Source organism: Cydia amplana, chromosome Z (genome assembly GCF_948474715.1).
Source record: "Cydia amplana chromosome Z, ilCydAmpl1.1, whole genome shotgun sequence".
Lineage (NCBI taxonomy): Eukaryota > Metazoa > Arthropoda > Insecta > Lepidoptera > Tortricidae > Cydia > Cydia amplana.
Window position 1 is genome coordinate 28312466 of NC_086096.1, and position 17593 is coordinate 28330058.

The 17593-nt window shown below is 42.0% G+C and overlaps 1 protein-coding gene and 1 long non-coding RNA gene across 4 annotated transcripts in view; both read right to left on the reverse strand.

Moving 5' to 3' along the window:
* The window catches only part of LOC134661441 (uncharacterized), a 380476-nt gene that overhangs the window by 282101 nt on the left and 80782 nt on the right, over nucleotides 1-17593 (reverse strand). The window lies entirely within an intron of this gene.
* LOC134661412 (uncharacterized) lies at nucleotides 2622-16421 on the reverse strand. 3 transcript variants are annotated; one of them, XM_063517487.1, is made up of 9 exons: nucleotides 16016-16421; nucleotides 14195-14341; nucleotides 13717-13812; nucleotides 12708-12824; nucleotides 9596-9671; nucleotides 9058-9121; nucleotides 7378-7488; nucleotides 6311-6369; nucleotides 2622-6154 (listed from the first exon to the last, which is right to left on the reverse strand). In XM_063517487.1, exons 1-9 carry the CDS (start codon nucleotides 16297-16299, stop codon nucleotides 2993-2995), a joined length of 4116 nt encoding a protein of 1371 aa, XP_063373557.1. In that variant the 5' UTR covers nucleotides 16300-16421; the 3' UTR covers nucleotides 2622-2992. The 3 variants fall into 3 exon arrangements, with proteins under 3 accessions (XP_063373557.1, XP_063373554.1, XP_063373556.1); XM_063517484.1 differs by lacking the exons at nucleotides 7378-7488; nucleotides 9058-9121; nucleotides 9596-9671; ... (2 more) ...; nucleotides 14195-14341; nucleotides 16016-16421 and adding an exon at nucleotides 6922-7023 and having other exon boundaries at nucleotides 6311-6375; XM_063517486.1 differs by lacking the exons at nucleotides 7378-7488; nucleotides 9058-9121; nucleotides 9596-9671; ... (2 more) ...; nucleotides 14195-14341; nucleotides 16016-16421 and adding an exon at nucleotides 6770-6871 and having other exon boundaries at nucleotides 6311-6375.

Consider the following 17593-nt stretch of genomic DNA (forward strand, 5'->3'; position numbering starts at 1 on the left):
CCATCGTCAATTAAAATAAATATTAACAAATCCACATGTATGGATACTAAAACAACAAACAGTGTGCACAATCCTAGGAAAAATATTGATAAACATTATGCTTTAAACTTATTAAACATGTTTAAATGTAAAACTATGGTGTACAACATATAGACAAATCACACTTAGGTATGCAATGCACTCCTAATTATTAACATCCATAATGAAGATGAATTGTGATCATTCAAATTTGTACTCAAAAATACGTACCTACATGGATTTTATATGTATTGTGAAATGGATTTGAATACTTTGTAACATGATTGCTTGTGATTTTCTGTGCGACGTACAAAAATATATAGTACACTATGTACTAGGTACAAGACTTATTTATAGTGTGGTCAAATAGGACGGTTTTGATTACAAACAAGCATGAAGGGGTTGTTTTCTACAGGACACCAACCGCTTACAATAGGATCATACTTAAAACACGAAACGGGATGGGCTCCAGAAACTGGCTATATTATTATAAAAGAATTAGGCGTATGATGGATATTCCTACCCTAACTTTGGATGTGTGTGAATTTCCCAGATTATAACAGTAATGTCGATGAACGTTTAAAGACTCATATTTACATGTAATTCTTATTTAGTATGTCTTATATAACAGTAATTACCTATATTCTAAGTAAAATCTCAAATATACATATTTTTAGTTTCGGCTGCGGTGTTAGTGTTACGTAACCATTGTCGCTAATTTTCCCTTTTCGACGTCGTGTCAAACACAAAAGCTCACTCAAGTCACTCGGACGCCACATCACCAAAGTGCAAAACTGAAATTGAACTTTATGCTTATGCACGTAGGTCTATGTTGCTCTGTGGTCTGTGATCGGTCTTTGGCGTTGGACCTGCGGCTCGGATATAAGTATCCGTCGTTGGCGTCGAAAAGTTGTTTAACAAATTGTTTCAAGTCTTGGAATATAGGTGACACTTTTACATACGACAAAATGTTCAACAATGTTGAGTGATAACATGATACTTAAATGTTACTTCATAAAATATACATCTTATCTTAAATATTAGGTACTAGCTGAATTTGGTAAGGGTTATACCAAATTGGAATAATAACACTGATCACTGAGCGGGTTCTCCGTCACGGGCCCCTCCTCGAGACAACGGTAGCCAAAGTTAATTACTTCGGGTTCAAAATATCTACAAGCTTTAAACAGTCTTCGGTTTCACTTACATTATACATCCCTGTCGAATCAGTGTGTCACATTTTGTACTAAGTTTTATTTAACAAACGACAAAGCTTTCAAAAAGTACATATTTTATACGGTTATATCAGGCACAGATGAGGGCATTTTTTTGTTTAAATGTTATTATGTATCTTGCATGTGCGCCAAATGCAAAGAAATTCGTAGCACCCACACAAAACATGTACTATGTATAAATAGGCCGCATAACATAAATTCATTGTTATAGACTACAAATTTCGCGCCGGCCAGAACATATATTTACTGTATGCTACTAAAACTTACATGTTACCAATAAGCATATATATGTCTCGCAAATCAATACATGTCATCAATGTCATATTCTATCTCTACCTACTCGTACTACGCGAGTTGCATTGCTGCATAGTTAGCATCCATAGTAGCGGATGCAACAACATGCCACCCTCGAATACTTTTCCACAGTGTGCGCTCAAAACTATCTGCCACAGTATAAATGGTTGATACTTTTGGCGCATACTCTGATACGCTACGTTTGATGCCGACTATAGAGTATTTTGTAATTCGTATTACCCTTTCTCGCAACTCATACCTACCACATATTGCACCAAAAATAAAACACAACAAAATGTAATTTCTGGCCGGCATTTATGTGCAACTAATGCATAACATTGGTCACTTTTTAAGCTCACTGCAGCCATTATGGCAGAATAATATTTTTTTTCTGCATTTCATGCAGTTAATTGTATGTAGGTATACGTATTTAGTATATCAAGTAAAATTCCTATGTGATAATAAAATATATTAAATCTTTGTGCTAACTTACAATAAATTCATTTTTTATAAACTATATACTATTCATAGTATCAATAAACCAATTGGTTATAATTTCCTAAGCGCGCTCAGCACGGATTGGTCTGTGTAGATACTTGCTAGTTAAACAAACGAAGGACAGCAAACGTGAATTCGGTCGTCGAACGCGTTTTGTTGCTCTACAACACCGTTTGTGTATATAATACATATTTCGTTGTTTCTATTACTAAAATCGAGCATTTGTGATGACGTGAAAATGTGGAAGGTAGGAAACTGTATACGTATGATAGTAAAGTAACCGTTTTTAAAAATCTTCAAGTCACTTACGAGGCCACTATCGAACCTAAACAACTGTGTTTTTTATTTAACGGGAGAGAGCAATTTTATTTCTATGTGTACCGGTACACATTCATATTGTGACACCCGCGGGGCACTAACCCTTAAACTGTTTATGTTGTCAACACAATATAAATAATATGTAATAAACAAGTGCCTCTTTAACATAATTATATGTTTAAGTAGCAGCTACGACTGCTGTAAGTAGTAGCTGTACTGTACAATAACCACAATAACTTGTTATAATACACGCGGCACAATGGGGATTGACTCTACATCTACTTGGTTCATAAAATCGACCACCACGAGTGTGAAATGTTACAAAATATTTTCACGCAACCAGAGGTGGGGCTGTGGATATCAATTAGATTAGCGTCAACACCGATAGCTCGGTTAACAACGAATGCTCGTTTATCACAATCTCACTGTAAATTTATTGACTCAACGTTTTGGGAGCGTACCGTGCGATCCATCGATAACAAAACTTATTAGCAGTTAACCTTCACCGAAGGCATACGAGGTCATTGTACACAGTAGAGATACGCAACTCTTCAATATCTGTCAAAGTGTACAAATATAAAGCGGGCCTCGATTGATATAGGTACATTCTGCGCGGCGGTGAAGGGTGACTAGAGGTCGACGTAGGGCGGGCCGTCGATCTTGTCGAGGTCGGCCAGCAGCTCGGCGGCGGGCGTGAGCGGCTCCAGCATGTCCATCTCGTGCAGCGGCGAGGCCAGCGCCTCGCCCTCCAGCGCGCCGCCGGCCGCGCGCGCGCCGCCCAGCGCGCCGCACGCCTCCACCGAGTTGCCGTTGATGAGGAAGTCGCGGTTGCTGTAGCTGAACACGCTGCGCTCCTCGCCCAGCTGCGGCGTCGACGGCACCGACTTGGACGAAATTCCGTTCGACGCGGAGGAGTACTCGCCCGGCCCGAACAATTCGCGAGGGCGACGTGAATCTATTTGCAAATTTGACGCCGCTCGTTTGAAAGGTAACGGAGTACTCGGAACTGAACGTGATGTGTAGTATTTATTTTTGTCCGTTACCAACTCTGACAGATCGAATTCGATGCTGTGCGCGCGTTTCAAGAAATCCTCGACGTTGTCAGGTGCAGCCGAGGTGTCTTCCGGGTAAGAATGATTAAAATGGTTAGCTAATTGTCCGGGAGACTGGTCGAGTAGTTCCTCGTCGCCGGGGATGAGCGAGTTCAACTGCTCGTCCGACAGAATCTGCGGCTCCGGCAACGGATCGCAACCGTTGCTCAAAGGATTGCCGGAGCTTAGAAGGCTTTGAGCGGCTGTCGAATTAAGTACATTGTTACTACTGTCTATGGCGTCATAAATTTTATCTAACGTCTCCGGGTTGAGGCCTGCTTTAGATATGTCACAAGTATCGGCTAGAGAGCCAAAATCGCAGAACTCGTTGGGCACGGGAGTGGGTGGCACGGAGCCGACGGGCGTGTGCATATAGGACGCGAGCGGCGCGCCCACGCCCGGCTTCAGCGGCACCGACTGCGAGCGGAAGCAGGCCTCGTGGTCCGCTCGGTAGCTCCCCAGGGACTCCTGGAAGAACTGGCTCACCTCACTCGACAGAGGGTCCGCCGACAGCGGCTGAGCCATGTCTCCGTTTATACCGTCTCGAAACTGTACATTCGGAAGAAAATTTAAATGAAGATTGCTGGAGCCATTCGACACGCCCGCGTTACACTGGAACATGTGGCTCTTATATTGTGATGTCAATATGTTGGGCGAAGGAGGCGCCGACATGGGTTGGCAATATTTGACGTTGGGCCCGCATAACGATGTTTTAGGAAAAAACTTCTGTTCGTTCGGAATTGCAAACGGCTTGGAGTTGGGGTCTCCGACGCCCAACGACAACGGGTTTCTTCTCTTCCTCCCGTTGAGCTTGGGTATGGGTCGGGGACAGAGTCGCGAGCGCGGCACCGGCGTGTTGCGCGGGCTCACGAAGGGGCTGGCGGCCGTGCTGTGCGAGATGGGCGATGTCTGCAGCGACCCGCCCATCATCGCGGGCTTGCTCATCTTTGACGGGCTGTGACCTCTCTGAACGAACCCGACCGGAGATTTGGTATGAAAATTTCCGGGAGAGTGGCAGCCGTCCGAGATAGGTACGAAGTCATACTGCTGCGTTCTTGTGGTTGGACTTTGAGGTACATTATGACTGTTTCCGTTGTAGAGATGAGTTGCTGCCGCCGTCGATATCTGACCTGGACCGCCCGGGTTTGTGTAGGGCATAGCGGTTCCGTTGCCGTTAGTGATCGTCGCACGATGTTTGTGACTGTTCGAGCCGGCTTGGCCGGTCGAAGTCGATCCGTTAATGGTCACAATACCGGTATTTGTGACTGGTTTGAAAGCTCCTTCCGTGACCACGGACTTAGCAATGTTAACGACAGAATCGCGTACGTTTTCTCGAGGCAGCTGAATTTCCTTATTCAATGGCAGGCTCTGAGAACTGGACCCGCTTTGATTCTTTAGATTTTTTGCAAGTAACTCCCGCAGCTGAGATATTTTTTCATTTTTACCTTGGCTATGATCGTCTTGGGGGTCCAGGCCTGTGTCTAAAAAAGCAGCAGCGTCAGCACAAGAGGGCGCGGGTGGCGGCGGCGGCGGGGGCGGGGGCGGCTCACCGCGCTGGTGGAAGTACTGCAGCAGCTCCTCCTCGTGCTCCTGGCTGTTGCCTTCGTTGAGGTAGTCGTCGAGCGCGTGCTTGTCGATGTTGCAAATGCTGATCACGCGTTCTCTGTTCAGTATTTCAGAGTGTTTCTCTTCGCATATCATGCCCGTCTTGATGTTGATCCCGTCCAAGCCGCAGCACGAATCGGGAGTGGCCGACCGCTCCGGTGAATCGGTCCCGTCCGTAGAGGTCCTTTTCGTTCTAGTGATCCGTTCCAGTGCAGCTTTCCGTATTTTGCTGCGCTCACACTTAGGCGTCGGAGCCTTCACCGACCGTGTCGGACTCGCCGCCTCCTGTTGCTCCCGGGCCAGCGCCGCGGCGGTGCTTTTGGACCGGCTCGATACGTTTTTTGGATCCTCTAAAAAAGCAACCTCTGAACGACTTGACGATTCCGCTCCGGTCCCGGAAGCGGAGGTGGAGGCGGCTAGCGCCTGCCGTGCGGCATTTAGTTTGCCGCCCAGAATCTCGGCGGCTCGCATTTTTTTCGGTAGGTATTCAGTCCTGGGAAAATCCTCCGGAACGTGCGTGGAGGGGCCCGCGGGCGGCGCTCGACTGTCGGCGGGCGAAGGCCGAGGCGAACCCGCCCGCGCCTCACTCTGGTACGTCTCCAGTATCAGCTTTTTGCCCGGCAGGTGAAGGCGCACGGGCGCCGGCGGCGGCTCGGGCGGCCGTCGGCGCTGCCACTCCGTGCGCTCGGTGGACAAGTCGAGAGACGCGTCGCTGCTGAGGTTGATCGGGAGGTTGTGAGTCGCGTCCGTGAGGTCGCGCGGGGCGTACGGAGGCTCGAACACGTAGGCGTCGGGGCGGTAGTCGTGTCCGGGGATGGCGGGGTGCGGCGCGGGCGGCGGGTGCGCCCGCGGCGGGGCGGCGTACGGCGGGAAGGATGGGGGGCGTGCCTCGTACACGTAGGTGGGCTGGTAGTGGTAGGGGGGCTCGGCGGCGGGCTCGCTCTCGTGCTTGACGGGCGCGTGCCCGGGCGGCACGTGCCCGGGCGGCGCGTGCCCTCCGCGCGCGCCGTGCGCCGCGTATGATGTGGACGGCGGCGACTCACTCAATAATTCCACACCTTTGTTCTTCTTCGGTCGACCTGGTGTACCTTGCGTCTACAAATGAAAATGCAACCGTTAACGTACCAAACTCTGTTAGTTATTAAATTATGTATCATTAATTATTTTCGGACACTTGCATCAATATGCTTGTGCTTTGCTACTTATCTATCTCGTAATGTAAATCTAAATAAAGTTATAAAGAATGTTAACCTGCAGTTTCCGTTTTAGCTGTTTCATCAATTGTCTGTTTGTGGGATCTTCCGAAGATCCTGGCACTGGAAAAATGTAAGAATATATAAAATTTCAATAATTATTAATTATATTTAAATTTGCAATAAGGTTAAATCAAAACGTTTATTTTGGATACGAACTTCTTTCATCTTCTGACGGCCACGGCGGCCTTTTGAAATAAAATAAAAGTACATAACTGTGTTCCATTTAATTATGATTTAAATTGTATTGTGAGTAATAGACAATAGTACTAGTATCAGGAAGGTGGGGCGCTAGAGGATATCTACTATCTACTACCACATAAAGACACACACACACACACACAACAGTAAATTAATCAAGACTATTATCCTCCATACGTGCCGTGACAGCTCCAACATGCTGGACAACTATACTGTCCGAGCAACATACACGGTGCTTGTTGTTGTGTGGACGTACCGTGCGACGAGGCGAGGGGCAGCGGGGTGTGGCTGGGCGGTGCTGGCGCACGCGACGGTCCCGCCGACGCCACATGCCGGGACAGCTCCAACATGCTGGACAACTATACTGTCCGAGCAACATACACGGTGCTTGTTGTTGTGTGGACGTACCGTGCGACGAGGCGAGGGGCGGCGGGGTGTGGCTGGGCGGTGCTGGCGCACGCGACGGTCCCGCCGACGCCACATGCCGGGACAGCTCCAACATGCTGGACAACTATACTGTCCGAGCAACATACACGGTGCTTGTTGTAGTGTGGACGTACCGTGCGACGAGGCGAGGGGCGGCGGGGTGTGGCTGGGCGGTGCTGGAGCACGCGACGGTCCCGCCAACGCCACATGCCGGGACAGCTCCAACATGCTGGACAACTTTACAGTCCGAGCAACATACACGGTGCTTGTTGTAGTGTGGACGTACCGTGCGACGAGGCGAGGGGCGGCGGGGTGTGGCTGGGCGGTGCTGGAGCACGCGACGGTCCCGCCAACGCCACATGCCGGGACAGCTCCAACATGCTGGACAACTTTACAGTCCGAGCAACATACACGGTGCTTGTTGTAGTGTGGACGTACCGTGCGACGAGGCGAGGGGCGGCGGGGTGTGGCTGGGCGGTGCTGGAGCACGCGACGGTCCCGCCGACGCCACATGCCGGGACAGCTCCAACATGCTCGAAAACTTTATGCCTGTTCGCGCAACATACACATCGTTATGTTATGTACACTCAGCCGCAGAACTTGTTAAGCGAGCGAGGTGTTCAAAATTAACACATCTTTATAGTAGATAGAATAAGAGCGCGCGAAGGTCATTCATTATGAAAACATCACTGATTTGATTGATTAGAAAAAAATCTTATCAATGGATGGTCCGTGAATTAGTGAATAATTCTTAGGCTGAGCATTCCTAGCTTCGATCAACACGGGCTTATATCTTGACATTCAAATCATTCTGCCATTTTTCGCGGGGGGGAACGTGCACACAGTCGCACTTCTCACACACTTACATACAAAATCCAATCTGTAATGACGACGCAAATACATAGAAAATGACACCCTACACAGACAAATCTTGCACACCTCGATCTGTTTTTGTGTACGAACGAATCACAAGTGTCACAACACGCACACTAACACATTTTCGTCAAAGAATTTTATTGTTTTCTGAGAGATGAGAAGTCGGATTTGTCGCTCGACCGATCCGCAATTTGTACTGGGCGAGCAAAATCGATAAATCCAGCAATTACATGAGACTAAAATATAAAGATTGTGTTTAAATGTAATTAAACGTATGACATGTAAAAAAAATATTACATGTGAAATTTAACACCTTATTTTTGTAAATTTGATGTCTCCGATCTCTTTTTACATCAAAAAACCGAGCAATTGGCATTTATTCTGCTGCTGTGCTCACTCGCGCGTCTGGACTCGGTCTAGTTTAAAATCCGAGCGCAACTAGTTTTATTACCCGCGCTAGATCAGTTGATCTTGTACCTAGGCAGAGGGGAAATAGTGCGAATGCCGCGTCCCTTCCGTGTTGGTCGAAGATTACTAGAGATCAACGACTTCTACAATCCCCCTCCCCTCTACGGGCCGATTCTGACGGACTGCAACCAGTGTTGTGAATAACGCTTATTTTTAGGCTTAAAGACTCGAGCCCTCAAGACTCCTAAGTCTTGAAGACTCGACTATATTTGAGAATTGTATTTATTTATTTTACAAGTATGGATGTAAGAAATCGTCTTTGCCGCCTTTGAGGCGTTAAGCCTCGAGAGTCTTAAGGGTTCGAGTCTTTAAGCCTCAAATAGAGCGTTATTCACAACACTAACTGCAACACATATTGTATGCAATTTGTATGGAAACTGTACGCCAACTACAACGTCGGCGTGCAGTTCCCATACAAGTTGCAGTCGGGTTACAGTCCGTCTGTACCGGCCCTACCTAGTCGCTAGCAAAGCTTCCGACCTCGCTAGTATCCAACGGTGAAGACGGTGGTTTTCCACCAATTTTCATTGCGCCCCTACAAACTATCAACGCCCCAACAGCATATTTATGCAATTGCGCGGCAAGGCGCTTATATAACTAGCGGGCAAACTTATACAGAAAATGTATGACACTTAGCGCCACTTGCACCATTCCACTAACCCGGCGTTAATCGGTTAAACCTGGAGTTGACATGGTTACCAGTACAATTTGACACTGGATTAACGGTTTAACCTCTTAACCCCGGGTTAGTGAGATGGTGCAAGTGGCCCTTACCTAATTTACTTTCCGCCCAGTCAAGCACAGTCCGCTCAGTGTCCCTCGATGTATCACGCAACCCCTGGAACAGATTATTTAGGTATATGTTTATTTAGAACACAAACATTCGTAATAAACATAATTATTACATATGATGTACACAGTACACATGTACAAACTCAAAGAGAAGTTACAAATAGACCCGGTTTCATTTTTAGGTATACACAATGTTAAAAAATAAGGTAGGTAATAGAAATAAACCACGTAGGTAGTTCAAGAATAATAACGTATAATCACGGGCAATGAAAACGGGCCACCTTGTATAGAAAATTTCCATACAAAGAGTACTTAAGACCATTTTCATTGTCTCTGATGTACATTAATGTGTCGATTTTTTAATGCAATAAGTACTTACTAAAAGAACATCGTATTATTAAAAGGATATTGGACCAATATCTATTATTTTTAAAGAAATTGGGAACTCGCCTGAAAAAATAATGACTAAAATAATGATTGCGAGAAAAACTCATTCACCATTAAAAGAACAATACCATACCTTGGACGATTCACCCAAATCTGGTAACTGTGGAACTTCCAATTTAATTTTTTTTCGAAGGCCAGCATAGCAATACCTGTAATTCATATTTTAAACATCACTCAAACAAATCATTATTGGCAGCTCCGTAACTTTTATTAAGAGCACACGTCAACGTGCACACTAGCGCCACTGCTAAATAATCGTGATTATTTAAATTTAACGAAAGATATTTTTAAAAAGGGGGCCGCTACGGTATCTTGTATTGAAGTACCTTTTGAATACATCAAACTAGTTTCTATTCTATGTTGCTGGATTCGTCAATCTGTGAACTCAAAACAAAAACGGCCGTTTTAACTTTGGACGCATAGATTGACGAATCCAGCAACATAGAAACTAGTTTGATGTAAGTAGTCAAAAGGTACTTTAATACAAGATACAGTACGTAGCGGCCCCCTTTTTTAAATCTATTTCGTTAAATTTAAATAATCACGATTATTTAGCAGTGGCGCTAGTGTGCACGTTGATGGACTCTTAACATGGTCTACCATGCACCGACTTTTAAACAAGCATTAGAAGTACATATTTCAATCGTAACAACGCTGTTTACATTTAATAGTAGGTACTGTATTATTTAATATAACAGCATAACAATTTCTGCGTGAATAAATTTGGATGTCGTTTTTGGGTAAATATTACGTATTTTTATGTCATGGCAGTGAATGAGCGCATATGTATATTCGCATAGCGTATTTGTATTAAACATAGGCATCTTATAACATAACACATGTATGGGTATAATATTCCGAGAGTGAAACCCGTAACTAACCATAAAGTATTTATGGCACCTACTTGTAACGCATTAGTCGTTTTTAGCATAACTTAGAGTAGAGTTACGAATCTGAGTCTATAAAACCATTATATTATATTATAAGCTTCCATGAGCAGAGAGTAAGAATTCTTACACAGAAAGCATAATGTTGTTCAACTGAAATAACTGTTACTTTCTAGTGACCATTCATAAAACTTTACATGCTCGCCTCTTTTAGTTAAAATAAGCCTTGTCTCTATCTAACAACCATAACTTTTAATGTAATGTGGCAGATAAAGACAAAAGATAGTTAATTTAACTATATTCGTTGAAAGTTGGGCGGAACTTTATAAATAACATAAAACAAACATCTCGCTCTTAAAATGCACCTAGATATTCTAGTGTAAATTGATCATGATTCATGACATAGCGTAAGCGTTGTATTGTAAGGTATTTACAATAGTTGACAATAATATGCAAAAATAATTAATGATTCATTTAGCTACCACTAAGAAATCGCTGAGCAAGTTGGTGAGATGATAAAATCTTATACGAGACATGAGAATGGGTCGCTCGCGGTGGTGTAAGTTTACGGATAATTTTACTACAATATATGTATTATTTTATTCGCTTTGCGGCATGCAGCATCAATCAGTTGATTCCAAAATATCTGTAGGTATGTATACGGGCTAAATATCAAAACCGTTGATTTAAAACACAATGATCAGTTCGCAAGTGCTTGAGTTAAATTTTTCGCCAATTTGATTAAATTGTCTGATCAAATCAGGTGGTGTGGACGCAAACGACAATTTGGCTCGCCGATTACGACCGATAAAATGGAGGTGCGGATGCAAGTATACTAATTTGTGACGCTAGTATTCGCGTGGAGGATTTATTAGAGCGCTCAAATATCACCGTAAATTTAAAATTGGTGATTAAATTGGAGATTGACGCCAATTTCTTTTCTTCCCGTCTGGACTGACCTTTAGTTTCTGATTTTTATCAGACCAGACCACGGCACATCCCAAAGGACTTCAATGACTTGATCGGCATTTCATGGTCGCGGTTTTTTAGATATTGTATATGATCTCTGTTTTTTTTGTATTGAAAAACCAAATTATATAAGACTTAAAACCAGGTGCCTGAATATATTCCGGTGCATATTAATTTCAGCCCGTGTGAGATGCGCTTTATTCTACACTACCACTCTTTGCCAGTAAGTAAACCAAATGTGCAATATAACATTTCTAATAAACTGTATATGCCTTTATCAAAGCGTTATTACTGGACTCTTCCAGTAATAACGCATTCCTCTGAATAAGATCTAAATAGATTGTTAAGTGTTTCAAGTACTTTTAATAGGTATTGGGTTTTTTTAAAGAAACTATCTAAGTTATTTTACTTAAAATATAAATATTTAACAAATTAATGTCAAATAGTATTTGCTGCTAAGAACAGGCAGGGGCATGTTAACATTGTTAACGGACGCGTGAGTTACGTACAACAACGTACACATACACTTGCATGCCTTTCATTACTAGTCATTTATTACATTTGTAAACTAAAACCATTTACCGATGTTGGACTAGCAGGAATTTCATTTTATTCCGCAATTTCAATGGCAATGCAAATAATAACTCCTCAACGAAACACGGTTCTTCTGCTCATTAGAAGGGTCTTGGAGGCGATGATAGGCGTGAAAAAGCAGACAGTCAGCAATAAAATTGTTTTTATATCATTTTTAGGGTTCCGTAGCCAAATGGCAAAGAACGGGACCCTTATGGATTCGTCATGTCACTCATGTATGTCTGTCTGTCCGTGTATGTCACAGACACTTTTTTCCTAAACTATAAGAACTATACTGTTGAAACTTGGTAATTGGTAAGTAGATGTATTCTGTGAACCGCATTAAGATTTTCACACAAAAATAGAAAAAAAAAACAATAAATTTTGGGGGTTCCCCATACTTAGAACTAAACCTCAAAAATATTTTTTTCATCAAACCCATACGTGTGGGGTATCTATGGATAGGTCTTAAAAAATGATATTGAGGTTTCTAATGTAATTTTTTTCTAAACTGAATAGTTTGCGCGAGAGACACTTCCAAAGTGGTAAAATGTGTGTCCCCCCCCCCCTGTAACTTCTAAAATAAGAGAATGATAAAACTAAAAAAAATATATGATGTACATTACCATGTAAACTTCCACCGAAAATTGGTTTGAACGAGATCTAGTAAGTAGTTTTTTTTTATACGTCATAAATCGCCTAAATACGGAACCCTTCATGGGCGAGTCCGACTCGCACTTGGCCGCTTTTTTTTACCTTGAATTTCCGCGCGTTCCTAGTCGTCTGGGACGCACGCTGGGATACACTTGCTTCATCACTTTACCAAAATCAGCTGTAGAAAGTGGCTTCATGTTGCTACTCATGCAATGTGCTCTGTAAAAATAAAATAAAAACAGGTTTATTGGCAATTCATTGGTGTTTGCAAAAGATAATTTATAATTATACAGTTTTAGTATTTTGTTTTTCTAAATACTTAAACGCCAACGAGGTCCCGCTTCGTAATGACATAACAAATATATTTGCAATTGATTGCGATAATAATGTTAAGGTTTGGTACCTATACGTACCTATTTTAATAAATGAATATTTGAAACATTTTTACTCATACCGACCTCATCCCACAGTATACTATGTAGGTATACAGGGTGATATACACCGTGTTTTTTTTTTATTTCCGTTAATTTCAAGGTTGCGTTCCTGAGCTTAAATCAAGTAACTTTCTCATAGACACCGATATTCTAATTAACTCCATTTCGGAGATAATCAATAATTTATTTTTTTGCTATAAGGCCTCTACAAGCGTGTACACTTCATACATTTGCTACTAAACTTAAGTACAATCCCGGTCGATCGATGTTCGAAATGACATTGATATGTCACAGAATTTCATTTGTTTGGTTGAGTTAAATGTAATGCCCGTGTTACAACAACGCTACATTTAATTACTTTTTAAACTTATTTTTTTTTGTAAAAACAAAGCAAAAAGATTTTTTTTTGAAAATTAACTACCTATGCTATTTAGTTCTCTTAAACGTACTTAACCATACCCCGAAGTTAACGGAATTCAATAAAAACACGGTGTATATAAGCTTTATATATATCAACCTGTATACCTACATAGAAACATCCATAACTCAGTGACAAATATTTGTGATAAACACACAAATAAATGTTGTTGTTTGTGTTGTAGAAATTTAGTACTATTAATAAAGGCAGCCCCTTTAGAAGTAGTGTTACAGTGTTAGTGGTTGAGGTCAACACTTACATGTATTCATCATACACATCCTGCTTGGGCAATGAGACATCAGGATCAACTTCCAAATGTGTTTGTATCCATGTTACAGTCTGCTGGAGTTCGGCCCTGTCAAATCATTCATTAAATTAATAATAAACAAAATAAATTATCAAATGGCACTACTGTGCTATAATGTAGGCACATTGAGCACAATGGAAATTGTTGTTTTAAAAATAACTTGTAAACAAATGCTTATACTTTTACTTCATACATTTTACGTCTATTTTATCATCATATTAGATGGATGGACCGGACATTGGGGGTCTTCTTTAGCTAAAATAAAGCCCCGCCATGCTTTCTTAAAACCACCCCAGTTCAAGGTGGTGTTAGGCTGAAGAGAATGAGACTACATTTTTGGATTGGCATTGACTAATAATATAAAAATTTTAAAGAACATTAAGAAATGCTTGAGAAATCACTCTATTTACAAATAAATGAGCAGAATCACCTGGAGCCTAGCGGGTTTATTGGCTGCTTGAGTGGATCATGTGGCGGAATGCCGGTGGGCAGCCGCAAGTACAAGAGGAGCCTCTCTGCACCACTCAGAGACTCCACTTCCTCTAACAGCTGGGCCACTCGCTGTCTTCCTTCATGGCTGCAAAACAAACAATAAATTTGTAATTGCTCGAACATCAAAAACATATTAAGTAATTAAAGTTATCAGATTAATCAAGCACAGTAAAAAGATTTCAGAAATTTTGTCATAATAAGGTTGTAAAAGTAAAACATGAGAATACAATAAAGATAATTTTTGTAACAAAAGAGTATGCAAATTTTTCATCCTTTCATATCATACATATACAAAATCTTCAAGGCATCTCAAGTCATCCAACTCATTATAAATACACATCTGTGCACATCATGCACACTGATATCAAAAAGGTAGAATAATCAGCAAAAATGAAATAGGGAGAAAATTTCATATTATATGAACTGATATTTTGATAACTAGTACACAACAAGTCCTAGAATTATAACTAATACATATCTATAGTTCGTTTTTTAGCATTAGAAAAAGACTAAGCGATCTTGACGTGTCTTTTTATTGAAAAACACTTTTGAAAAATAAGTCACAGCAAATATGCAACAATTATGAACCATATACGATTATTTACATTATTTTGCTTTCATAAGTAATAGTTATTGATTTTTAAAAAGCGTTGTTCAATTAAAAGTCACGTCGAGATCGCGTAGTCTTTTTCTAATGCTAAAAAAAACGAACTATAACATATATTAAGAAAAAATATAAACACAGTTATGCAGAGAGTCCAAAACTGTAGTGTTCTCGGAACATCTGCTCACTTTTCAAGTTGACAAGTTCTACATTCTGCAGCAACACAGTACGGCATTCTTCTTTTACAAGGGAATCACAAAAAATAGAACATCTAAAGGATGTGGCAACAACTAGTAACTGTGTATAAACAATAATATTTTGATGTTAAATGCAAAAGTAAAAAAAATTAGCAATAACTCAATAATTGAATATAATTACGTTTGACACTACTATATAAGTGGAGGAGATAGCTAAACCACTAAGCGCCACTTGCACCATCTCACTAACCCAGGGTTAACCGGTTAAACCTGGAGTTTCCATGGTTCCCAGTTAGGGTTACCAGATACAAATTTGGAATTTCCTGACAATTCCTGAAAAAAATTCGTGACGCTCGGCAGTATCGGCGGGCGACGGGGGGTCTAGCCGTATGCGATATCTATTTATGCTAGATAAGTAAATTTGAATAATGTACCTTTTTAGGTAGGTACATATTGTTTATTCACTAAAATTCCCGACATTTACGTATTCCGGCCGCATTCCTGACAAACAGCCAAAATTCCTGACATGTCAGGAAAGTTCCTGACGTCTGGAACCCTGTTCCCAGTACAATTTGACACAGGGTTAACCGCTTAACCTCGGGTTAGTGGAATGGTGCAAGTGGTGCTAAGTAACACAATAATTGAATAAAGAAACCAATTATCTCACAAATATATTGATACAAATACAAATTATTTATTTGCCAGAATACAGTGAACAAGTAATTTTACTGTGTCAGACAGTGTGTGGTTTTTATCACAAATTACTAACACCACAATTTATTTTATGAATATATCTGTCAGAACTTAAAAAAATAGTGTTTTTCCAGAACTGACAACTAGTTTATGTTGTTGTGTTAAAAATAATGGTTTGCATTATGAGATAATGAAACATTGGCCACTAGACAGTTGAGCCCAACGCCTAAGAAGAGAGAATGATGTTATGGTAAAGTTAGATCACCTGAGGGTGTTCTCGATAAATTGTTGCATGGAAGCTATTTTTTCAGAGTCCATTCTGGGCTCTTTGCTCCTGGAGGGCCCGGCAGTAGGATCCGTGGCAATCGATGGTCCCGGATCTTCGTTTGAAGCGGAAATACTATCTTTATCGTAAGACGCAGTTTGCGTATGTTTTGGATGATTGACATTTTCTTGATGAAGTTTCGCGTCATCCACTAATTCTCTTTCGGATTTAACATTTTTCACACCATCTTTAGCCCAAGGTTGAAATGGAGCTGTGCTATCCATTTTAACCCACGTAGGATATAAAAATAATATTACTAGTTTTCATATTGTACATTTTCTTATCTGATAAATGCGTAACAAAACTCCATCTTGACATTTGATCAGCTGTGCGGTGAGGTGGAGCGAAGGGGGACTAAGTTTTTTTTTAAATATTTGGTAACAAAGGCAACATGATTAAGGCAGGGCCGTATTATTGTTCCTGATACTCTAAGGAAAGCGACCCTAAAATATCTGCATCGTGGATACCCAGGCATTTCAGCAATGAGAGCACTGGCACGTTTTTACGTTTGGTGGCCAACTATAGAAGAAGATATAGACACGCATGTGAAAGCTTGCCACAAATGCCAAGAGAATAGACCTAATACTTCAGATCTACCAATTTTCTCATGGTCTATGCCAGATCAAGCCTGGGAAAGGATTCACGTTGACTTTGCCGGTCCATTCGAGGGCACATATTGGTTAGTTCTATCAGATGCTTTTTCCAAATGGATCGAGATCAAGCCGATGACCAAAATTACGACATCCAAACTCTGTGATGAACTGGACACCATTTTTTCTACCTTTGGCCTACCCCAATTTTTAGTGTCTGACAATGGCCCCCAATTTATATCTAAGGAATTCCAGGATTACTGCAAAGAAAAAGGAATAAAACATATCAAATCGTCACCTTATCATCCGCGGACGAATGGATTGGCCGAAAGGCTTGTGAGGACTTTCAAGACCAGAATGTCATCAAGCACAGAATGCCTCAAAAAACGTTTAGAACATTTCCTTTTCGCTTATCGCATCACACCCCATAGCACCACTGGCAAATCCCCGGGCCAGCTAATGTTTGGAAGACAACTACATTGTGTGCTTGACAATACCCGACCAAGTGCTAGACGTTCATTACAATACAAACAGATACAAGCAAATGTTGACTCCGACGGCCAGACTCCAAACTATAGACCAGGTGATGCTGTGTATGTGCGAAGCAGGAAGCAGCCGCGGTGGGAGCCTGCCACAGTGTCTCGACGCACGCATCGATACTCCTATGTCATTAACACTCCAGTCGGGGTGGAGAGGAGGTATCACGCAGACCATATACGATCTCGTCTGCCTGATCTAGAAGAAAGCCCTGCAGAGCAAACTTCTCAATCATCTATGGTCCCAGTTGCATCATCGACGCCAGTACTGGAAACCAATAGATCCGCAATGCCATGTCCAGGATCAGGAGCTGGAGTGGAACTTGACCCAGAAGTTACTCCAGCTGCCTCACCTCAGAATGAGGCTAGCAAGGCCACAGCAGCTACACCGA